The sequence below is a fragment of the Piliocolobus tephrosceles genome, chromosome 3 (genome assembly GCF_002776525.5).
Source record: "Piliocolobus tephrosceles isolate RC106 chromosome 3, ASM277652v3, whole genome shotgun sequence".
NCBI lineage: Eukaryota > Metazoa > Chordata > Mammalia > Primates > Cercopithecidae > Piliocolobus > Piliocolobus tephrosceles.
Genome location: NC_045436.1, coordinates 169,808,616 through 169,834,332, shown reverse-complemented (window position 1 = coordinate 169,834,332; position 25,717 = coordinate 169,808,616). Strand labels below are relative to the sequence as shown.

The following is a 25,717-nucleotide window of genomic DNA, read 5'->3' as shown; positions in this document are numbered from 1 at the left end:
TCTAGATCACTTTTTTGAAATATTCTGGTCCAGGAAATCTAAAGGTTTAGAAACTATTGCCTCAGCTGGCAGATCTGAGGGAACAACATTTGTGATGGGAATCACTTTTAAATGAGGCATCCGAAACACTGGGACTGGGGGGCAGTTCAGATATAGCTGCCTCTGGGGTCACACGGGGCATTTTAAATGATCCCAGGCTCCCTTTCTTGGGGAAGGGGCATGCAGGCTTGTTACCAACCAGGGCACAAGCTCCCAAGCTCACCAGCCATAAAGATGCACCTCACAGTGTGTGTTAAAGAAAGCCATTGACTCCTGGGCTCCTCTGCTAGAGCACATGAGTCAGAAGACACGGGTAAGACCAGGAATCTGTGTTCCCTGAGGCTTCCAAACAAATGACTTGCCCTGAAGTCATTGGCTTAGGGTCTGCTTCAGGGGGAACCAACCCAACACACCCAGCCTTTATCAGACTAAATCTAGTCAGAAAACCCTCCTCCAGATGTGGCCTGGCTCCTTTGGTGCCTGTGCTTAACTAAACCCCTTTCTTTGGATAATGGTAGAAAGCGTGGTCCAGTTCCACATCCAGAGTAGGATTCAGCTCATTCATGTGGGCTCAGTTCTGCATCTTCTCTCCACTGCACCCTCACCCAGAGTTTTTATTCATTTGCAAAGGCAAGGAAAGAGAACAGGAGCCAGGGGTATAAACCAAGGTTATGGGAGTGCCAAATCTAATACCAAGTCAAGCACAAAGACCCTGCCAGGGTCAGTGGCAGCCCAGCTCCAGCTCAGACCCTGCCCGGGTCAGTGGCAGCCCAGCTCCAGCTCAGACTCGCAGGTTCCTCAAGGCCAACTAAGGGTCTCAAGACCTTGTCCTCCAAGTCCCGGATCCCACTGAACCACTGTCCCTACTCCCATTCCTTGGTTGGCATTCAGGCTGGCTAAGCATATTATGCTAATTTTGAATATAAATCTAAAAGCAACATCATTTTCTTCCCCCTAGAGATGCAGGCCGACGTGGCAATCACGTTTGGGAGATATAAATGAAGCCTGTGGCACTGAGGAATGAAAATGCTTTCCACAGTGCTGGGGAAGGCTGTGAGCCCTGAGAGCAGCTCAGTTTATCTTCCACACAGTCTTGCCTTGCTGAATGTAAACAGCCTCTGGATAAGGCTTTCCTCTTCAGCTTCTGCATTTACTTTTCTCTTAAGTATAATTTTCTTGCAAATTAAAAATATGATGAGGCCATTTGTAACTACCGTATCTGAGGTAATGATTCACTGGGCAAGAGGGAACTGCCCTCCCCCGTGCCGGAAACACTAGCGTTCAGATTTATTGTGCAGGCCAGTAAAAAACGTCCACCTATACATCTGCTTATGGTTAGCCTGATAACCACCTTCAAACCAGGAAAGGAAGGAACAAAGTGCTTTACTTACGGAGAAGGACTGAGAACCTGGCGAACACATTTAACTACTTTTTATTATCTAATATTCAGTGCTACACACTTTTGTCTGTTTGCTTCATGGGCAACCTACACTCATAACACACCAGAATCAAGACCACTCGTGTGTTTAGGTAGGCAGTTGCAGAGAAGTGCACTGGCAGCACCTTGGGTAATAAGCAGAAAAATGCAAGGAGCCTTGATACTTTCTGAAAATACCGTGGACTCACTCCAGGGAGACGTTCAAGGTCCTCCCAGGATCAGGCCCCATCTTACCTTTTTTTCTCTCCCTCTTGCCAGGGGCCTGCTTCTTTCATACCTTGACCTCTTTGCTCACATGGTTCCTGAAGCCTGGAATGTGAGCAGAGCGCCCCCCCATCCCACCGGCTCTGCCCTTGCATGATCCTCGTTACATTAACTAGATAAGGTCCCTGCTATCTGTCTTCTAGCCTCTTGAGACCAAAGGCTATCATCCTGATTTCCACCTTCCTTCAATTCTAGCCATGTACTCACACGGCAAGAGATTCATAAACCTTGTACAAATGCAAAGCTACTTTTCAACAAACGATGTTTTATAACAGAGTACATAGTCACCATCTCTAGGAATTTTCAAACAATTCTACTTAATGAGGGAGTTCTCATCCCTCAGGTAAAAGAAAAGTAGTGCAATATTGCTTTTTGAAGAAATTTTAGTTTTTGTTTACTTTATTTATTCATTTGTTATTATTTTTTTGAAATGGAGTCTCACTCTGTCACCCAGGCTGGAGTACAATGGCACCATCTCAGCTCACTGCAACCTCTGCCTCCCGGGTTCAAGCAATTCTCCTGCCTCAGTCCCCCGAGTACCTGGGACTACAGGCAAGTGCCACCATGCCCGGCTAATTTTTGTATTTTTAGTAGAGACAGAGTTTTACCATATTGGCCAGGCTGGTCTCAAACTCCTGACCTCGTGATCTGCCCACCTCGGCCTACCAAAGTGCTGGGATTACAGGCGTGAGCCACCGCACCTGGCCGTAGTTTTTAATTTTTAAATAACATACAACTTGAAAGGCTTTCTTCAAATGCTACTTTTGAAATTTCTGCTATGGTTCAAATGGGATATGTAAGGTGGTTCAATATTCCATGAAAGTTCTTAGTCAAAAAAGGTTACTAAAATTGCAGATTGAATAACTGGTTGTTTAAAGATTTACTTTCAACTCAGCCAAAATTTTTCTCATACTTCAGATTTTTAATAATAAATACACCAATGAAAAATTACCTTATCATAATCAATGTTGGACTCACGTGCCTTCTGTATGACTTTTCTCAAAGTATCTGGAAAAAAAGCCACAAAATAGCAAAATTATTTTTTCAGTAAAAATATAAAATGCATATTTGTAAAAAGATCTTTATATACTTATAAATTATTATAACTATATTTCTATTATTTTTATAATTTTATTCCTATTTCTTAATGTAGTTAAATAATTAATGACCTCTAGCCAGAAGCCAAGAATAGAAGACAAATATTTCTGATTTATTATTTTGTCAGGGACAGAATTAGAGAGTTGTCATTTTTAAGTTAGTAATTTATCATAATACACTTTAATATTTGCCAGCAAACCACATACAGCTTATTAATAATCATTTATAAAAATTATGCTGAAATTGCTCATCTTAATTATCTGGAAACACAAATGAAATTTATTTTTCAATAATTCCACATTTGCCTGATATTAATATTTTACAAAGGAATGGATAAAAGGAATCTTAAAATTAACCCAACTCGGCAGGGCGCTGCAGCTGACACCTGTAATCCCATCACTTTGGGACTCAGAGGCAGGCGGATCACCTGAGGCCAGGAGTTCGAAACCAGTCTGGTCAACACGGTGAAACTCCATCTCTACTAAAAATACAAAAATTAGCCAGGTGTGGTGGCACATGCCTGTAATCCCAGCTACTTAGGAGGCTGAGGCGGGAGGATCAATTGAACCCAGGAGGTGGAGGTTGCAGTGAGCCGAAACTGTGCCACTGCACTCCAGACTCCACCTAAAAAAATAAAATAAAATAACCCAACTCAAGAGTTCTTAACATGGGAAATCCTTCTCCTCCTGTCTCCAAGCAGTGCACAAAAAACTATGCAATGCAAACTTGAACTTTTCCATAAATATTCATTTAGAGCATTTTCAAATTCTCACATAGGCCTGGGACCAAAAAAAGGTTAAAAGCCACCACTTAACCCTGAGCCACCATCTAAGAATGATATGAGACAACTGAGACCTGGACAGAGAGGATGACATAGTGATTCGTGAGGAGGCCAGACCAAGGCCCAGGTCTTCCTCCTCCGGTGCGGGTGCCTTCCCACCAGCCTGTACACTGTTTCTCACCCCAGGAAGGAGCTTCTGCATTACTATCACTATATCCATCACACCTGAACTGTACTACTAGAGGGGCGGGGTGGGTGGGGGAGGGCAATGAAACCCTACGTCAACTCCTTTTATGATGCAAAAAGTTCAGATTAACATACAGGAAAACAAAGCAAGCCACTTTCCCAAAAGGCTTTCTGCAAAACAAATTTTCTCCTCTACAACTCAGAGATATGGGCGATATTTAAAGATTATGCTGCAGGAACAGAGATTTTCAAACTGAGATGCACCCAGGGAACCCCAGTAGTTTCTTCACAGTACCTCGGGGGCTGCCTAAGGACCAAAGGGACACTGAGGCTGTCTAATCCCCTTCAGACAACACAGGTTACCTCCCCCTTCAACCAGTCAGCATTGCTTTGGTCTGTTTTACAGATCAGGCTTCTGTTTAAAATTTCATTGAATGGAAGAGTCGTGTGTCTGTCGGCTGCATAAATGTCTGCTTTTGAGACGTGTCTGTTCATCTCCTTTGCCCACTTTTTGATGGGGTTGTTTTTTTCTTGTAAATTTGTTTGAGTTGTTTGTAGATTCTGGGCTGTAAACTAGTTCAACCATTGTGGAAGACAGTGTGGTGATTCCTCAGGGATCTAGAACTAGAAATATCATTTGACCCAGTCATCCCATTACTAGGTATATACCCAAAGGATTATAAGTCATGCTGCTGTAAAGACACATGCACACATATGTTTATTGCGGCACTATTCACAAGAGCAAAGACTTGGAACCAACCCAAATATCCAACAATGACAGACTGGATTAAGAAAATGTGGCACATATACACCATGGAATACTATGCAACCATAAAAAAGGATGAGTTCATGTCCTTTGCAGGGACATAGATGAAGCTGGAAACCATCACTTCTCAGCAAACTATGGCAAGAACAGAAAACCAAACACGGCGTGTTCTCACTCATAGGTAGGAATTGAACAATGAGAACACTTGGACACAGGGTGGGGAACATCACATACTGGGGCCTGTCGTGGGGTGGGGGGACAGGGGAGGGATAGCATTAGGAGATATACCTAATGTAAATGACTAGTTAATGGGTGCAGCACACCAACATGGCACATGTATACATATGTAACAAACCTGCACATTGTGCACAAGTACCCTAGAACTTAAAGTATAATAAAAATAAATAAATAGTCTACTGTTGATTTAGAAACTGAGAAATCATCTATTTATTAAAATATATTTAGCTGCACAGCATAATATGTTGCATTTTGGGATCTTGATCTAGAAACGAGTTAGAAGGGAATCCAAGCTCCACCACTTAACTGAGTGTCTGTAGGTAAATAACTGCTACAAACATCCTCATCTGCAAAATCAGATGTCCCCGCTCTCAAAGGACCACTCAGGGTGAAGTGAGAAAACATTTATAAATAAAACAGCACCGAGCCTGGCACATAGTGAGAACATGGTATATACCTGCTATTATTATATGAAGGAATTCAGAGAATATAGGTTATAGAACAGTATCCATGGTAAGTGCAGTGTGGAAGACTGTTATTTTGGCCATTCAACATCCATTCACTTTTATTTTTTCCCTTACAAAACAAAGCAGGCAAACAAAAACAAAATGAAAAACTTTGGATTTCTTTTGGGGAACTGCTCCTTCCATCCTCTCAGGCCACGTGGACTGGGGAAGCCGTGAGTCCAGCACCACAAAGGTAGATCCTCACAGGTTTAAACCAGCAGGTCTCCAAACATGGGCTGTGGGAATCCCCAAGATATGTTCAGGGTGTCCATGAGGTCAAAACACAAGATGTTAATTGCTTTTTTTGTTGTGTTGACATTTGCACTAGGGTGCAAAGGCAGTGGTAGATAAGAATGCAGGTGATTTGGCACAAATCAAGATTGCAGCTAATACTCATTATATTCTTTCCCATCAGGCATTCATGTTCAAGAGTCAGTTACACTTAAGAAGGGTCTTGATAAAGCATTAGAAATTATTTTTATTAAATTTCAACCTGTGAGTACAGCTCTTTTTATTATCCCATGTGAAGAAATGGTAACTACACATAAAGTTCTTTCATGCACATCAAAGGATAATGTGCAAAAAGCATTTGTGCAAGTGTTTTAAGTTGTGAGCTCAACCAGCCACAGTTTTCATGGAACACCATCTTTACTTGGAAGAAAAGTTGATGGCCAGGCGCGGCGGCTCACACCTGTAATCCTAGCACTGTGGGAGGCCAAAGACAGAGGATTGCTCGAGCCGAGGAGTCTGAGACCAGCCTGGGCAACTGGGTAACATAGTGAGACCCCACATTAGCCAAGTGTGGGGGCATGTGCCTGTAGTGGGAGGCTGAGGTAGGAGGATCATTTGAGCCCAGGAGTTCGACTAAGCCACAGTTAGGCCACTGCACTCCAGCTTGGGTGACTGAGCGAGACCCTGCCTCAAAAAAATAAAAAATAAATAAAACTAAATAAGAAAGACTGAGAGACAAATTATGACTATTCAGACTTGGATATACCCAATCTCAGCCCTTAATCTGGTTCACTGCGGGCTTGAACTCCTGGGCTCAAGTTGTCCTCCCCTCTCTCCTCAGCCTCCTGCATAGCTAGGACTACAAGTACACGCCACCATGCACAGATAATTTTTTTATTTTTATTTTTTGTAGAGATGGGGTCTCACTATGTTGCCCAGGTTAGTCTTAAACCCCTGGCCTCAAATGATCCTCTCACCTTGGCCTCCCAAAGCACTGGGGTTACAGGCATGAGCTACTGTGCCTGGCCAGCATTTTCTCTAAAATGAAAGAAGTGAAGCTTGCAAGTTTAAGAAGCCACTGACGGGATATGTTGCCAATGATAAAATTAGAGCTTTCAAGCAAAAATTAGAATTTTGCAAAATGTGTATCCACCACCATGAGCTTGACAGCATTCCAGTACTTATGCCTTTCTAACGTGATCAGTAAGGATATTAAAGAATTTTTGATACTATAAAATGAAATATGTCCACATTTGGGAGATGTGCAAAACTCAGTGACTGAATATTTTCCAGATGATTCATGCATCATGTCACAAAATCCTGCATGGAAAAAGATCCATTCAAAGTGGGAGACAGGGAGGTGGGAGGAGGGCAGATGATAAAAAATTACTTAATAGGTACAGTGTACGTTATTCAGGTGACGGCTACTCTAAAAGCCCTGACTTCATGACAATGTGCTCTATCCACGTCACAAAATTACATTTGTACCCCATAAATTTATACAAATTTAAATTTTTTTAAATAAATAAATACAGTGGAAGACAGACCAGTGGATGTTAATAGCTCAAAATATAAAAAACTAATTCGTGTGGTTCCAGATTCCACATTGCAAATAACCTTTACAAGCTAGCACTTGTACGGTTTTAGTGTGGTATTAAAGAAACATATCCACAATTATCTGAAGAGAATACTAAAATACGGCTCTGTTTTACAACCACGTGTCTCAGTGAGAGCAGACCTTCACGCTATACATCAGTCGCGCTAACACCCAGTACTTCAACAGGACCAGCTCAGAATCAGATATGAAAATCCAGCTGACTTGCACTAAGCCAGATGTTCAAGAGATCTGCAGAAATGCAAAAACTGGTGCCACTCTTCTCATGATTTTTGCTTTTGGAAACTGTAGTTATTTTTAACAAAATTAAGTTATTTATGGAAAGGGTTTACTATCTTTCATTTAAAATAAATTGACAAATATATGATAAAGTCTCCATTTTATCTTCAAATATGATCAATATTGATAAACAAAATCTCTTTGGGGCCCTGAATAATTTTTCAGAGTTAAAGGGGATCTGAGACCCACAGTGTGTGAGTGAGACCTTCTGGTCTGAGACAAGCAGCATATTCCCTCAACCCCCTATAACTTGGCTTAGGAGTCAACAGACAATCCAGCTTTCAGCCAGTGAGAGACAGACTCAACAGACTCAAGTCTTGGCTTTTCTTGTTTTTTATTTCATAGAGATGGGATCTCATTCTGTCACCCAGGCTGGAGGGCAGTGGCGCCATCATAGCTCACTGCAGCCTCCAACTCCGGGCCTCAGCCTCCAGAGTAGCTGGAACCACAGGCGTGCACACCACACGCAGCTAAGCCTTGGCTTTTTGGGGGGAAAAATGCTCACTAACACCTCCCTTCCCCAGGCTCTTGGTGGAAAGGACATTGGTCTGGAGTCACTACCACAGTCCTCCAAGCACAAGGCAAGAGACTGAGAATTAAAGCCCCACGTGAGAATCAGCCCTGGCAGCATCACGGGAGCTCCACTTTGAATGGATATTTTTCTGGACTTCACATGCTGAGAAGGTGGCAGGGATGCGTACTGTAGCCCGGAAAGTATAGAAAATAAGGGCAGCCTGCTCTTGAGGGCACATGGGTTGCCCCATGACGCTGTCTGGGACGTGGTTCTGCACCTCTCCATCCATTGCTCTGTCCATAGCTCTGACTGCCAGCCTCTCCAGGGTGTGTGATCTGGGAGTGAGCAGCCCTGTGAACTTCGGGATGGACCTTCTGTGGCCAGCAGCCAAGTCTGCAGAAACGAGTTCTGGAACTCAGGGTCTCTCTCTCTCTGTCTCTCTCTCACACCCTCCCCCCCCCAGGTAAGGGGATAGCGCTGGCAGTATGCTTAGCTTCATGGGATTCTCTTGCACTTTCTCACTACACTTCAACAGGGCTCCATCAACAGCACAAGCAGCAGGAGTTTCTCCAACAGGCTGCGTGCGTGTGTGTGCGATTTATGAGTTTTGAGATGTCTGAGCCACAGAAGTAAGCGAAAATAAGAAACGTGCCTTATGCAGGACCCTCGTATTATAAGAGATCCATCTTCTTTATGTGAATCAAAACTCATCTTTGACTAAGATATTTCTGCTCCCAAACTGGCTTCTTTGAGTACATATGTAGATTCTGGCCCAAGCTGGGCCTAGTGAAATTCCACCCCTGTCATGTTCTCTTGTAAAATGAATAGAGAACTTAAAATCCCCTGTTGTTTGCAGTAGATTTATCAGACTTGTGCCAAGCTTAAGTGCTCTTGGAAAGATTTTGCTGATAGTATCTGTAAGTCAGCTTGCTTGGGCACTTGTGTTTACTTAGAAATGTGATTAATTAAGAGCGTAAATAGTGTTAAGTGCCTCTCTGTGGAGAGACCAGAGTCCCTCTTTTGCCTTTGGTGGCCCCATCTTAAACACACATAGCTCAGGGGTCTCACACGTGGCTCTGTGCTAAGAAGGATTTAATATGTTAACCCACACACTAAAACAACACTGATCAAAGTGAAAGAGATTATTCATATTTTCTGAAAAGGCACAGAATAAAATAATATTCAAGTTCAATTTAGAGACTTGCAGAAATTAGATATGTACATGCATGATTTTTGTAAATCAAATACTAATTAAAATGCAACTATAATTGTTCCCTTCCAGGCACAAAAGACTTTCTGGAGGCACTTCCAAATACATTTGACAACTTGCCCCCATCTAGACCAAATTCCTGAGGGGACAGGGGGAAGTAGGCAAACCAAGTAGAACTGACAAGCCCAGAAAAAACACACATCTACACAGTTCAAAAAGTGCTAGGCCGGGCGCGGTGGCTCAAGCCTGTAATCCCAGCACTTTGGGAGGCCGAGACGGGCGGATCACGAGGTCAGGAGATCGAGACCACCCTGGCTAACACGGTGAAACCCCGTCCCTACTAAAAATACAAAAACTAGCCGGGTGAGGTGGCGGGTGCCTGTAGTCCCAGCTACTCGGGAGGCTGAGGCAGGAGAATGGCCTAAACCCAGGAGGCGGAGCTTGCAGTGAGCTGAGATCCGGCCACTGCACTCCAGTCCGGGCGACAGAGCGAGACTCCGCCTCAAAAAAAAAAAAAAAAAAAAAAGTGCTAAGTCTCTGGATGTGCTGGCATTATACAGGCTATGGAAGATCAAGAGGCATCTTGCCCCAAGAAAAGCATCCAGTGCAGTGCCTGGTATGTAATATAGGGAGCACAAAGCGTCCAGTGCAGTGCCTGCTATATAATATATGGAGCACTACAGATGCTAAGAGACATGTTAGCCTCTCCCACCTCCACTCTGGGATCCCACGGCCTTCAACACTCCACGCTTCCCCGCCAGCCCTCGGCGACTGGCACAGAATGAAAGTGTCCTGTGCCATCTGTGTGCTGCCTCTTCCTCCCTGGCCCACAGCCTGACTCTCTCTATTCCCCAGCTCTTTTGCAGCTAAGAGGACCAGGGGACTTGAGTTCTGGCCAGCAAAACACGGATGGACATACACGCACACCACTTCCAGGCCTGGCCCCTGAAACCTCCCAAGAGACCCTGCATGTTTGCCCTCTTTATTCTTTTCTCAGCCAAATACAGAGGATCCAGTGGAGAATTCCGAAGCCCAAGCGGCTGGCAAAACCATTCGGTAGAGCGAGCCGGAGTCCCCAGACCACACCACCCAACTCACGGCAGCCTCTATGTTGGACTGAGCAGTGAACCACAAACATTTTGTACTGAGATTTGGGCTTGTTTCTCTTAGCAAAGGATGTTACTTACCCTAATAAAACACATCTTACCGAATTAAGACCCCCAACATTTTCTAGCTACATGCCTCCTCTACCAGTAGCCTATCCTGCCAGCTTTGACTAAAACAAAACTTTTTGGTTTCAGCAGAAAGTAAACATACACATGAAACATGTAGAGACTGAGTGAAGCTTACAGACCAGCACCCACATAAACTGAGATTTTGAAGACATCTTCACTCAAAGATAAGAATTCCTGTATTCATAAAAGAGAATGCATGAAAAGGTACTTGCGCTCATAAAAATCATGACCAAACACAGTGGAGTATAGCTCCGATGAACCACTCTTCCTGCCTGCTTCTCATCCATGGTCTACAAAGCTTGGAGAGTCACCCCAGGCCTGAGATACATCCAACAAGCCTACCAATTGAATTGTCCTAATCTACAAAACACATGTTCATAACCAATTTAAACCACCAATTCAAACAAGCCTCTACTGCCAAAATACTTAAGGAAAATGTTCTCAGGTAACAGTATTATCCTGGGAATAGTGCATCAGATAGGGGTCAAGGTTAAGCTGGTTTAAGATCTCAGTAGCATCTCCAAGAGTTATGAGTACAAATGGCAGGTAAAATGAGTTGGGAGCACCAGCTTCCGGGTCCAGGCTGCCCTTTCTGGAGGAGAATGCAGATTTAACTCAAGACGCAGAGCCAGTTGGTAAAAATATAAACATTTACGTGGTTTATATGTGGCCACCAGCACTTTCTCCAGGGCTCCCATAAGGAAGGGATCTTAAGTAACAAACAGAGGTAACGCTGCCTCTGAGTCTTGTCTTCCCTCATTGGGTTAGGCCTGCTGGGTGTTGTTTTTATGCTTTAGAACTTCCTGATTCCATTTTCTAATAAAAATTTGTCTTCTCTTGATGGGAAAATACCTCATGACTTTAAACAAATCCAGAAATGTCTAGTTATTTGCATAGCTTGACTCAATTTACCTTTCATCAAGGAAAACAATGTTTAAAGAGCCAATTCATTGCGTGAAAATGTTTAAATCTACATTGAATCAGCGTAGTAGATATAATCAGTTCTGTTAGGTTGACTGGAAAAGAAAAAGAAGGAAAACAAGCCTTAGATATTTTATTTTAACTTAAGACATACAAATATACATGCATTTGCCTCTCATCTGGTGCAAAGCCAGTCACTTCAGCTCCAAATCACAAGCTCGAGGGAGACGAGAATGACCCCATTGACTCGGGAAGTCTACACAGAGTGGGTACTTCAGAGACAGTACTCAGTCATCACAGACTCTGTGTCAAGATACAGCAGAGAGTGAGTACTTCAGATACAGTACTCAGTCATCATAGACTCTGCGTCAAGATACAGGTGACCTTGCTTATTTGATTCTTCAGTGACTAGAACAGGCAGAGGGCTAGGCCTTCCTCCAACCACGCACTCCTTCCCACCCTCATTCCCAAACATTGGGAATAACTGGCTGTCTCTGTCGTGGTTCCCTAGAGAGACAGAGCCAATAAGAGACAGTAATATAGGTATTCAGAGACTTATTCTAAGGAATTGTGGGAGCTAACAAGTCTGAGATCTGTAGAGCAGGCTGGCAGGCTGTAAACTCAGGTAGGAGTGGATGCTACCGTCTTGGGGTAGAATTTCTTCCTCGTTAGGAAACCTCAGTTTTTGCTTTTAAGGCCTTTCAACTGATTGGATGAAGCCCATTCACTTTATCAAGGGTACTGCCTTTCTTTTTTTGAGAGAGACAGTCTCTGTTGTCCAGGCTCACTGCAACCTCTGCCTCCTGGGTTCAAGCGATTCTCCTGCCTCACCCTCCCAAATAACTGGGATTACAGGTACATGCCACATACCACAGCTGGCTAATTTTTGTATTTTCAATAGGGATGGGATTTCCCCATGTTAGCCATGCTGGTCTAGAACTCCTGACTTCAAGTGATCTGCCTGCCTTGGCCTCCCAAAGTGCTGAGATTACAGGTATGAGCCACCATGCCCGGCCGGTACTTACAGTGTTCAGCCGAGACTGCCTTTCATGTAAAGGTATCAATTCGTTTCATTACAATTAGTTTCGTTAAACTAGTTGTAGATGTTAACAATATCTATAAAATACTTTTAGCAGCAACACTAGATGAATGTTTGTTTACGTCATCATCTACTATAGCCTGGCCTAATTCTACCCCAGTCAGCTATTGCTCCTGCTGGATGGTTATATCTCATAGGTGCAGGAACAGAGTATCTCTGAGCAGCTCTGTTTCAGAGCAGGTAGAGGAACCATCATTAACGACAACTGTCGACAACCTAAGCCCCCTACCAAGCAAAGGGCAGCAATCAGGGCCCAGTGAGCACAAGGGCAAGAGGCCACACGTAGTCTCTGAGGACAAGGATCTTGAATGAAGACCCTTAACCACCCCCACAAAAAAAGTTGATTTATATTTGGTGTGCACTCAATTCAAAGGCCTGAATTCAAATACATGCCTTTTGAAAAGATTTCCACGGAAAATTCTAGAGCTAAAAAAGTTTGTCACCTGAAGAGTTAAGTGTGGCTTCTCCGAAAAATATATTTATCAACTCTACCTTCCAGCACCCCCATTTGGGTAAATGTGCTCATTATTCATAATGAAATGAACACAATCTGTCCACTCCTCGGCTCACATTTTCCTGTAGCTGGTGTGGGTGAAACTGAGACCAAAGAAGGGATTCTGGGGGGACCCAAACAGCACGATGGCCTCGGGTCCTCGAGTTCCCCAAACTTCCTCACTGAGCCTATGTCCTTATGCTGTGGCTGAGCTGCGCCTGTCTGAATTTAGTACCTGAGTGATATGCATTGAAAAACCATTTTCTGCTGCAACAGGGCTGTACTTTTCAGTTTCTCAGAGCACTTTCCTTTAAATCCTTCAAATCCTCACATCCACATGACTAAACTATTTAGTCTGGTTTTCGATAAAAGGATTGAAGCTTCAGACTTTTAGAAGCCAACTTGTGTTTATTAGACATATCAAATGTATCCCTGCTGCCTCCATGCATATAACAAAGTACAGGGAGAGCTCCCTTTCCTTTATTTTATTTTATTTTATTATTTATTTAATTTTTTTGAGACAGAGTCTCCCTCTGTCGCCCAGGCTGGAGTGCAGTGGCGCGACCTCGGCTCCCTGCAAACTCCGCCTCCCAGGTTCTCGCCATTCTCCTGCCTCAGCCTCCCAAGTAGCTGGGACTACAGTCGCCCGCCACCCAAGTTGAACACCTTTGGGGTGCTTTTTTCCTATATCAGTTCCTCTCCTTTCGCTGACCGGAGTGGCTTCTCCCGGCAGGACTGACACACGTTGGCTTTTACTAGAATTACTGGTGGCATGAACTCACTCTGCGAGTCAGGAGCTCAGAAAACATGCTGCCCAGGAAGCGATTTCTGTGAAAACATCTGGACCAGTCTGGCCCGTTTAGCCTCCCGGCAGCCATGTGCTCACAGCCACGTGTGGCCTGTGATTTTCCTTTACCTGGATGTAGCATGTGGTACAGCCCAGCCTGTCACTGGGAAGATAATCATTTCCAGTTCCTTTAGAGGAAGCGAGTACTCAGGTTGCACAGGGTGAAGGGACGCTCCACAGGTCTCCTGGAGCCTGGAATGCCGGCCATTGCGGTGCAGCCACCCTGATGATGGGGCGGCTGGGCTGGGGCTCCCCCACAGTGCGATGGGCCATGGGCCGGGGCCCCGTGCTGCCGCCCCTGGCGAAACCACAGAGTGGGGGGAAAAGGACCACTGCCAAACTATTTGTGAATTCCGACGGCATTTCTTTCCCTCAGACATTCCTGGAAAGCATAATTCCATTTACAGCCTTTGTCCCTGCTGTTCCTGGGGGAAGGTTTACTGGGAGGACCTTGGAAAGGAAGTTTATTTGAATCACATTTTTTGGTCTGTATGGAGGTCCACGTGAGATCACAAACACCGCTGTGAGAATGTGAATCAGCCAAACCCTATTTTGTTCTATGTGAAAAAAGGCTCAGCTGTCGGCAATGGCTCCCCCAGGGCAGGCAGTATGATTAGAAGCAGCGTGAAGGGGAAATTGTTTTCCTTATATATAGTCTGAGCTCACATAAATTTGCTTTAATTAAATTAAATGTTTAAAATAATTTTATTAATCTAGTACTCTATCTCCCTCTTCCCCCATCCACAGATAAAGAAATACACACTTCTTGACAAAACAAAGTTAAAAATGCTGATTCCTGTAAATCAGATCTCACCATATTCTTATGTAGGACATGTGACCTAGAACCATTTTTACAGTATTTCAGCACGTAGTATTTGTCATGAGAAACTTACCAACTACCAGTCATGATTGTACTGAATAAGAGGGCTCTGATCTCCTTAAATTTATATATATATATATATATATATAAAGATACGTATATACAGTTTATTATTGTATTTAATATGACATGAACAAGACGAATTTTTTTCTTGTAAATTGATGTGGATGGTCAGCCACTGCAGGCTTCATCTTCAACATTGTCTCATTCCTTCTTAAAATGAGTTACCCATTTGCAAACTGTGATTTCTTTAAGACATTGTCCCCATACACTATGTGTAAAGCATCCATTATTTCACTATTCTTCCACCCAAGCTTCACCATAAATTTGATGTTTGAGCTGGGCATGGTGGTTCACACCTGTAATCCCAGAACTTTGGGAGGCCAAGGTGGGCAGTCATGAGGTCAGGAGTTCGAGACAAGCCTGGCCAACATGGTTAAACCCCATCTCTACTAAAAATACAAAAATTAGTTGGGTGTGGTGGTGGGCACCTGTAATCCCAGCTACTCGGGAGGCTGGGGCAGGGGAATCCCTTGAACCCAGGAGGCAGAGGTTGCAGTGAGCTGAGATCATGCCACTGCACTCCAACCTGGGTGACAGAGCAAGACTCCATCTCAAAATAAAAAACAACAACAATAACAAAAAAAAAAAATGGATGTTTGTTCTTGCTTCAGTTTTAGAATTCATGTTGCACTGATACAGGGTGTTTGCTTGGTTTTTGTTTTTTTGAAACAGGATCTCACTCTGTTGCCCGTTCTAGAGTGCAGTGGCACGATCATGGCTCACTGCATCCTCAATCTCCTGGGCTCAGGTGATTCTCCTGCCTCTGCCTCCTGAGTAGCTGGCACTACAGTCACATGCCACCAGACCTGGCTAATTTTTGTGTTTTTTGTAGAGACGAGGTTTCATCATATTGCCCAGGGTGGTCTTGAACTCCTGGGCTTGAGTGATCTCCCTACCTTGGCCTCCCAAAGTGCTGAGATTATAGGTGTGAGCCACCATGCCCAGCCTAATCCGGGCTATTTTAAAATTGATGTCTTGTCCTTCTTAGTGAATCAAACTAGTACCTATTCAGATATCTTAGAAGAAATTAATATGTTTATTTTGATGCAAAAAAATTTTGAAACCCATGCATAGTTTTTTTCATATACATATTTTCCATGAACATTTTGAAATCCCTTCATATATTTCATGGCTTGGTCAGACTATATTCCCAAAAATGCTTAAAAGGCACAAATACATTTCAGAGTTCTGTACTGCGTTCTAAGGATACAAGGATGAAAAGATGCGATCCATGCTGTTAATAGGCTCACTGCCTACTGGGAAGACAGATCAGTAAACAAAATAAAGTAGGTGTGCTGTGTGGGGAGATGCAGGTATATAAGGCTCAGCATCAGCTGGCTAAGTTGGGAGAGTTATGAGGAGTAAAGACTTACCAGAGCAGGTAATATTTGAGCTGTGTCTTAAGAGTAGAAATATCCAACTATTAAGTGAAGGGAAAAAACTCCAGGGACAGGGAACTGCATGTTCAAAGTTATTCAGATATGAGACAACATAATAGGTTGAAGGAACTGCAAGTAACTGGCACTGCTTAAATAAAATGCCAGGATGGGAGATGAGGAAAGACAGGCAATTACCATAGCAGTTAGGGGCAGAGAACTCCAGCCCTGCTATTTAATGGCTTTGTGGCCTTGGGCAGGTGGCTCAGCCACTCTGTGCCTTCATTTCCTCTTCTATAAATGCTATGCCATTATTATCACTAACAACCTTTTGAGTGCTGGGAAACATTAACAAATGCTCAGCTGTGAACTCTCTAACCACTCTAAATATCCATCATCCTGTGAGGTGAAGAAGGCACCTATCATGTGCCAAGCCCTCTCTGAGTACAGAATGAGTTGACTTTACACTCCAAGATGCTGAGTGTGGGGTTTTGGCCACAGGTTGAGTGGGACATGTAAGGCCTCCTCAGGATGTGCTTTGTGGGTTCAGACTGTAAAGTCCCTTCCCCTTTGTGTCCAACAGCAGAATCATTGTGGCTGCCTGGTCAGGTGGTCAAGACCCAGACTGTCTTTGGACACGGAATGGTTTTTCTCCCAGCTGAGCAAACCAGGACCGGGTTTCTGACCCTGGTTTAATGAGCCCAGCATTTTAACAGTCTTCCAATTATTCTTCGCAGCTGAGAGCAGAGTCACAAACTCCAAATGAGACTGGGATTTGCAAGAACTCAGTGGCCCTCCAAGAAACTTCCTAGAATCCAATACAAACATGACATCTTCTTATTTGCTTTGAATCTCTCCTACATAAAGTTCTATATAATGTCAGAAAACAAAACCCCAAATGAAAAGGAAGGGAATGAAATGCCCAAAGGCCACCTTCTTTCAATTTAAACACAAAACAAACCAACTTCTCTGTTGGATCTATATCTATGCCTGTTTATGAGCTATGGGATTGGAAACCCTGCAGCCAGTGTGGAGATGAAAAGGAATGCTTTGTGATAGCTGAGCCTGAACACTTGTGAACCCCCACTGAGAATGCCAGGCTAAATCAAGCCTCCTTGGCAACTGAGGAAGCACCTAACCTTTCCTCCCTGACTGTTTCTACAACTCCACGTCTCCAGCCTTACTCACTGCACTCCCACAGAATCGACAGCCCCGAGCTCTGTTCTGGCCACTCACAAAATCACCATGAAGTCCTTGGAAAATAACAAAATAGGCAGGTTTCCCCATTCCTATAACATGGTATCAGAATGCTCCTGATACAGCAGAATGCCCCCTAATAAATGGAAAAGAAGTGACAGAACACCACCACATTACAGCACTATAGTAAATGGTTTATTTTTTATTTTTTGAGACAGAGTCTTACTTGGTCACTCAGGCTAGACTGCAGTGGTGTGACCTCGACTCTCTGCAGCCTCAACCTCCCTGGGCTCAGGTGATCCTCCCACCTCAGTCTCCTTCCCGAGTAGCTGGGACTACAGGTGCACAACACCAACATGCCTGGCTAATTTTTGTATTTTTTTCTAGAAACGAGGTTTTGCCATATTGCCTAGGTTGGTGTCAAACTCTTGGGCTCAAGTGAACTGCCCACTTCAGCCTCCCAAAGCGCTGGGATTGGAGGAGTGAGCCACCGGGCCTGGCAGTAAATGATTTATTAAGGCAATAATAACCCATGAATGCTAAAAGCCCTAGGCAAATGATTGTTGGGGAACGGGATAGTATATGGAAAAATCTGGAAGACACTACCTTAACCACATGGTTAATTTCACCAACAATGGGACAAATTGACATCACGAGCCTCCTACTGTGACAACAGTGAGAGGACATGTCATTTATGTAGTACCACAGACAAAATATTTAATTTGAATAAAAGTTATTAAAAAATTAATGTAAATATTTGAGAAATGTAAATATGAACTGTTTAGGAGACAAAAGTGTCATAATAATGCGAAATGTTCTGCATGCCACATTTGCATGTGGTTATGTAGGAGAATGACCTGAAGTGCATGCTGAAGTATTTCACAGTGTGGTAAAATATTAACAACTGATGAATCCAGGTAGAGGATAAACAGGTGTCCATCTGTACTACTCTGGCAATGTTTTTAAGGTTTGAGGTTATTCAAAATAAAAGTCTGAAATGAAAAAAGTTATGGGACCTCTTTCTATTTTTCTCTGCAATCACTTTCCTTTTTCCAAACTCTACTTCCCAGTTAACCAGTTAACTAATTTTCCTCATTTATCAAGCTCAAAACTTTTTGACTCAGTTTTGGAGAAAAACCACAATGTTTAAGAGTTTCTTTCTCCCTTGTTGCGATTCTGATTCAAGGGAAGGAAAGAAACAGTAAAAAAGATAACTGAGAAAATGTGGTCACTAAACTTAATGATGATACTTAAGAGTAAAATAATCAGAATTCTTATTAACTTTGGTAATTTGGTAATGACACTATGGATAGTCAATATTCTTTAGAAATGCACGCTGTGGTGGGAGGGAAAGTGACGTGAGGTTTAGGTTTGCTTTAAATGCTTCGGCAAAGAAAGATGGAAAGAAAATACAAGGAAAAAAGATAGATAAAGCAAATACGACAAAACCAAATCATTTTTTATCTGGACCACCGGCATATGGGGATTCACTGTATTCTTTCTGGTTTTGAGTAGGTGTGGAATTTTTCATTATAAACAATTCATAAGGCCAGGAGAAGTGGCTCACACCTGTAATCCCAGCACTTTGGGAGGTCAAGACAGGTAGGTCACTTGAGGTTAGGAGATCGAGACCAGCCTGGCCAACATGGTGAAACCCCATCTCTACTAAAAATACAAAATTAGCCGGGCATCGTGGCGAGCACCTGTAATCCCAGTTACTTGGGAGGCCAAGGCAGGAGAACTGCTTGAACCTGGGAGGTGGAGGTTGCAGTGAGCCAAATTGTGCCACTGCACTCCAGCCTGGGTGACAGAGCAAGACTCTGTCTCGAACAAAACAAAACAAAATAATTTATAAGACGTCTTACCTCCCTTGCATTCCATCATCCAGTTCAGATCTCCATCACATCTACCCTACTTTTAATGAAGTCACCCACTAATTATTCTTTTGGCCTCTCATCTCCCTTCTACTCCATTCCATTCTATACAGTGCTATCAGGTTAATCAGTCTATCTAACCCCTTTTACTTGGCCTCCATCAATTGTCTTTAAAGCTACCCACGATGTAACCCTACCCTTCCAACTGAAATCAAAGTGAAATCAGGCTTTGGAGTCAGAGTGACCAAACATACCTTGATTTGCCCAGACAGCCCTGGTTTACATCTGCTGTCCTGGCGTAATCATTACCAGAGATCTCTTTTATTCTCAAAAGGTGCTGGTTTAAATGACAATATATGGCCACCGTAAATCAAGTGATCCTGAGTTCAAATTCCAGGTCAGAAACTTAATGCTGTGTAACTTCAGCAAATTATTTAAATTCCCTGGGCCTCAATTTTTCCCATCAGTAAAATGAAGATAATAATATTCATCATTAAAAACCAATGTGTGAAAATCTTAGCAAGATGCCCAATACATATTGAGCAATTAATAGAGTTGCTATAATTATGTCTCCCTTCAAAGGAGACCGCTTCAATTCAGCCAGATCCCTGACCTCCCAAAGCATGCCTTGTTCATGACCCTTCTGAGGTCTGCTGATACTATTTCCACCTATCAAAACCCTCCCTATAATGGTCAGTACTCAAGTTCCGGGGGTTCCGGGGTGGGGGGCGCGGGGGCGGAAATCATCCCTATCCTCAAAGTTAAAATGTGAGGTCCTCAGCTGATTTCTCTCACCACTAAATCCCTGCAACTCACAACTCACTTGTGACTGGCTTACCTGTTCCCTGAACTATTTATTCTATGTAAATACATTTGTCTCCTCCGCTAGAGACACTGTTCATTCCTTAAAGTAGAAAATGTTCTCTCTCCCACACAAATCCTGTAACCCCTAACCCAGTGCTGTCTACCTGCAGCAATTGCTCAGTAAAACTTGCATGCCCCAAATAAGGCATCTAAATGAGATCTAAGAACCTAGCATTCTCCTAGGCAAGACTATTTTCCTTGGAGAAACAAAATCTGGATTCATAATCACAGTACCATTCTTGAGAAATTATGCTGGTCATGGTGGCTTACGTCTATAGTTCCAGCTACTCAGGAGGCTGAGGCAGGAGGATCACTTGTGTGCTGAGATAACTTCCCAGACAAAAATTCCCCTTGTCCTTTTTCTGGCTTAGTTATCCTACCAGCTCTCATTTGGCTGCATGGTCTTAAATGAGTAGCCTTCCGCTATCTGGGCCTTCGTGTTCTCATCTACAAAATGGAAGTAGGGAATTGAATAATTACTTCTGATCGGAAGATCTCCCCTAACTCACAAATTCCCTAAAACCAAATAGCCTAATACCAATTCATGGTAAACAGCCTAGGGAAAGGGTTTTTGTCTGAGGAGAGGCTGTCCTGGAATCAATAATAAAAAGACTAAGACTCTGCTACACAGCTAGGCAGAGGCATTTCACAGACAAAACCCTTAGAAAAGAAACAGACGTGAAAATAGTCAACCTTGACAGTAATGAGAAATATATACTTTTAAAAATGCGATGTCATAGCCTTTACCATTCCATTTTCTAAATACCCAACACATCACTAGTAATGGCATAAACCTTACAGACCTTCTGGTGGATTGATAATTCCTTCAAAAACTTGGAAATTAATCATATCTTTTGGCTAACAATGTTCTGGGAAAAGAATCCTAAACGCAAACAAACAAAAACATTTTCTGCATCTCTAACCCTAGTAAAAACCTGGAAGTCAAAACAGGGAAGGATAAGTGAGTCTGCATGTGACTCCATCCATAGTCTCCATGAAGAGTCAGGTCTCTAGCTGGCAGAGGAGAGTTCAGGCTAGAGATCTGAGAAGAGAAGAGGACGTGTGCAAGCAGGGTGTTAGGAAAGAGGATTGACTGGGAAACAGGTCAGAGCTGTCAGGAGTACGAGCATCCTCGTGGGGGCTGTGGATATTCATTTAAGCGAGTCCAGCTGGAACAGTCACAATGGTTTCTAGGAGCAGTCAGCCGCTTGAGTGTAGGCCTGAGGAAGTAGAGTAACCAGAAAACGCTGCAACCAGATTTAGGATTTCACCAAACAACAACCCTGGTGGGAGAGGAGGGCAGGAGGATCTTTATAATGCAGGACTGTGGGTGCTCACAAAGAGAAGCGGGGGGGCTGAGAGGGTACACAAGAGTGTATCCACTCGTGCACGTGACAATTACGGGGCACTTGCTGTGTTGTGGGCGCTGCTCCAGGTTCTGGGGCTACTGTATGGACGAGTGAACTAAGTCAATAGTTCCCCCTTTTCAACATGTTTAGAGTCTATCAAGTGAGATAAATATTTACTGTAATACCAGAATAAACGCTATAAAGAAAAATGAAGCAAGGTGACGGGTGTGGGGGTGGAAGACGATCTGTCCCTTTGAGATGACATTTGAGCAAAGGCTGGAATGAAACAAGAAACAAGTCATGCCAAAAAAAAAAAGAAAAGAAAGGAAATGAGCCATGCAGAAGAGTCGTCCAGGCAAAGGGAACAGGCAGAGAAGCAAAGGGTCTGAGGCTGAGGAGTGTTTGGCATGTCCCAGGGAGTCGGCTGGCCTAGCTGTTACAGGGGTTCGGGGCTACTACTGCAGGCCGCTGCCCATGCTCTCTGCCCATTAGGAGGCCCTGGCCGTGGTCCAGGGAACTGGCAGCCTCAGCTGGAGGAAGGCAGTCCTGGTGGTCAGTAGGGGACAGATTTGAAATACACTCTCACACGAGAGCTTGTGATTTCCATGTGAGCAAGTTCATCTTCAGGAAGACTGGCCTGCTCCTGTTTGTGCAATGCAACACCTGGGAAGCTGTCATTTCTGAAGTCAGGGAGCTATTTACTTGAGTTTCAGAAGGAGATACTCATTTCTGCTCAGTTTTATTTCTATGCACAAGTTATATTTGGAATGGCTCTTTAAAGAAACACAATTCCTTGCCAGGCAGGCACCCGGGTGTTCAGTCATTTATACACAGATCTGGCACATAAAACGCAGCATGTCACAATCAATCGCCCTCCTGGAAGCCTGCTGTCCAAATCTCATTAGGCTGAGCTTCTGGGTCAGCCAATTTCCAAGAGGATATAAAAATGTATATACAACCTCCTCTTTCCCAGGATGCAGTCAGGTTCGAAGAGAGCTTTCATCTCAATTAGTCAACATGTCCTAATTTCATCAGTGACAGCATCAGACTGAAACATTTCAAATCATAACTCAGGAACTTAGAGATTCCTACGTGAAGTAATCAATGCTAAGGAAAAACCAAATGTGAATAGTCACAGCCACCACCTTCTGGCTCCCAGCATGGACTAAGAAGCTTCTTCTCCACAGGCTTCTTAAACAGAGTCTTTGTCTCTCTAGCCATTTTCTGTAAACGAATCACCACTCTCTTTGCAAGTCTAAAGAAACTTCTTTCATCCAGGCTGATGGGGAAAACAGATCTTCTCTATTTCCCTTCTCTAGTTTTAAACTATTGACTCTTATTGTAATCCCACTCAAGAAAGATTAGGATTTTTATTTTTATTCGTATCTACCTAGGTTTACAGAGGTACATATAGAGTTATGATAACATAAATAAGAAGAAAAAGAAAGAAAAGCAAGCCCGGGGACCTAAAAGGAAAGAGGAGCTCCATAGAGTCAGGTGTTCTCTGACTGATGGTTCCATCCCCCGCAGCATTCATTCTTTACCTGTTTGCTGAATAAGGAACATACGAAGCAATGGTGTACCACCAGAGCCCTATACCTGTGGTGAATGGTGATTCACTGTTTCCAAACTTCCCAGTAGCAGCCACCTGAAACCACCCAGGCCAATTGTTCAGGAAAAAAAGGCTAGAAAGAAGGTTTTTTTCCAAGGGCTCTCACAAAGAGGAAACTGGAACATAATCAACAAATGCTTCAACAACTGTAATGGAAGGAACAGGTTTCATTGTGCAGTTCCAGAAAACAATGAGGAGAGAGCGAAGGGGTCTTTACGAATCGCTCTAGGCATCCGGCTCACAGCTTGGGACAATGCCCAGTGGACTTCAGCACATAACCATTGAAGGCTTTAACATTTTTTACTGAACTAACTGTCAGGCCTCTAGCCCAAGCCAAGTCATTGCATCCTCTGTGACTTGCACGTATAAGGCCAGATGGCCTAAAGTAACTGAAGAATCACAAAAGAAGTACAAATGCCCTGCCTCGCCTTAACTGATGACATTCCACCACAAAAGAAGTGAAAATGGCCGGTCCTTGCCTTAAGTGATGACATTACCTTGTGAAAGTCCTTTTCCTGGCTCATCCTGACTCCAAAATCTCCCCCACTGAGCACCTTGTGACCCCTACTCCTGCCCACCAGAGAACAACCCCCCTTTGACTGTAACTTTCCTTTACCTACCCAAATCCTATAAAATGGCTCCACCCTTATCTCCCTTTGCTGACTCTCTTTTTGGACTCAGCTTGCCTGCACCCGGGTGATTAAAAAGCTTTATTGTTCGCACAAAGCCTGTTTGGTGGTCTCTTCACACGGATGTGCATGACAGTAACTATAACAACTCATGCTTTTAAAAAAATCACTGCTTTTCAGAAAGATAAAATTTATTCAATAATATTAGCCAAATGAATAAAGAGGGGAATCAAAACTCAAATGATACACTACTAGAAATAAAAAATGATGCCAACGCAGGTGGATCACCTGAGGTCACGAGTTCAAGACCAGCCTAGACAACATGGTAAAACCCCATCTCTACAAAAATATAAAAATTAGCCAGGCGTGGTGGTGCTCACAGCTACTGAGGAGGCTGAGGCAGGAGAACTGCTTGAACCCGAGAGGCAGAGGTTGCAGTGAGCCAAGATCACACCACTGTACTCTAGCCTGGGCAACAGAATGGGACTCCATCTCAGGAAAAAATAAATAAATAAGAACACCACATTAAAAAACTTACAGGAGGAAGCCAAAACTGTCCTCAGGAGAAATTTTACAGACTTAAATGCATTTATTAGAAAATAAGCATAAAAATAAAATAATTTACCTCAAAAAGCTAAAAAAAATTAAATAAGCTTCCAAAAATAAAATAGAAGAATTACTAAAAATAAACTAAATAAAACAAAGATAATTTTTCATTTAAAAGGCACATTAGAAGGCAGTAAAGCCCAGCTTTTAACTCTGGAGCCTATTCATGTAGGAGCAGGGAAGACACACTTGGTAAACAAGCAGTACAATGTCCAAAAAGGTACCTTGGGAATGGGCTAAAATCCAGTGAGTAATACGTGAACAGAACCTTTATATCAAATGTTCAAAATCACTCCACTTGTTTTTCCTTTCTAGACATCTAGGAAGTACTGGAACTTACAAAGCGTTTTCCACGGAATGCATTGTTCAATCTCCCTACATGTACTATGTAATAACCTAGTCTAAGAGGATAATGAAAAACACAAGATTCTGAAATCAGTCAGATAGGAGTTCAAATTCCTGCTCTGCCCACTCACAAGCCGCGTGACCCCTGGCTAAGTGAGTTACCCTCTCTGAGTCTCCATTTCCATGTACATAAAATAGAAATGATGTCCACCCCACAAGACAATAGACAAAATTCAGTGAGCTGTTTCTGCATTTTCTGATACGTAAGTAAACTGGTTCAAAGTTTATGGAGTGCCGTTAGGCAATATCTATCAAAAGTGCAAATTGCCAGGCTCAGAAGCTCACGTCTATAATCCCAGCACTTTGGGAGGCCAAGGCAGGAGGATGGCTTGAGCCCAGGAGTTCTAGACCAGCCTGGGAAACATGGGGAGATTCCGTCTCTATAAAGAATTAGCCAGGTGGGGTGGTTCATGCCTGTGGTCCAGCTACTGGGGAGGCTGAGATGGGAGGATCGCTTAAGTCCAGGAGGTGGAGGCTGCAGTGAGCTACAATTGTGTCACCGCAGTCTATCCTGAGTGAAAAATCACTCAATGCAAATTCACAAAATTATAAACTGACTTGGCAATTCTATTTATAGGAATTTACCCATATATATACTTGCATATTTGTGAAATAACTAAAATAATTTATAATAATGTATGTAACAGCAAAATGGTTGAAATTAATTGATAAATAATAAACTACCTCACAGCAATAAAAAAATAATGGTAGTAAGACTCCTAGGCATAAATCTAAAACATGAAGGATGAGAGGTCTCTCTATGGGCTAATATAAAATAATAACCAAGCTGTATGTTTAAAAAGAAAGCAAGGTGCCAAACAATATATACAATATTTTTTCACTGATGGAGACAAGACCATATACACATGTTGGCTTCTACATGCATAAAATAGGTCTGAAAAGACACAGACACACACAAACACTGATAACAGTGGTTGCCTAAAAAGAGAGGCAGGTGGCTGAGAATAAGGAATGGGACCGAAGCTTCACACTGCATATCCTTTTGTACTTTTGAATTTTCAGTCATATAAATAGGTTATCCCTGCAGTTTTTTTCCAAGTTAAAGAGAATTGCATGACTAGAATTATCTACCAGATATATTA

General features: G+C 43.1%; 1 protein-coding gene across 1 annotated transcript in view; it reads right to left on the bottom strand.

Annotated features, from left to right (window-relative positions):
• Positions 1-25,717, bottom strand: part of PROM1 (prominin 1) — a 152,086-nt gene that overhangs the window by 67,637 nt on the left and 58,732 nt on the right. Inside the window, exon 4 of the mRNA XM_023206949.1 lies at positions 2,694-2,749. Coding sequence (XP_023062717.1) covers positions 2,694-2,749 — 56 coding nt within the window. The remainder of the gene's footprint in view (positions 1-2,693; positions 2,750-25,717) is intronic.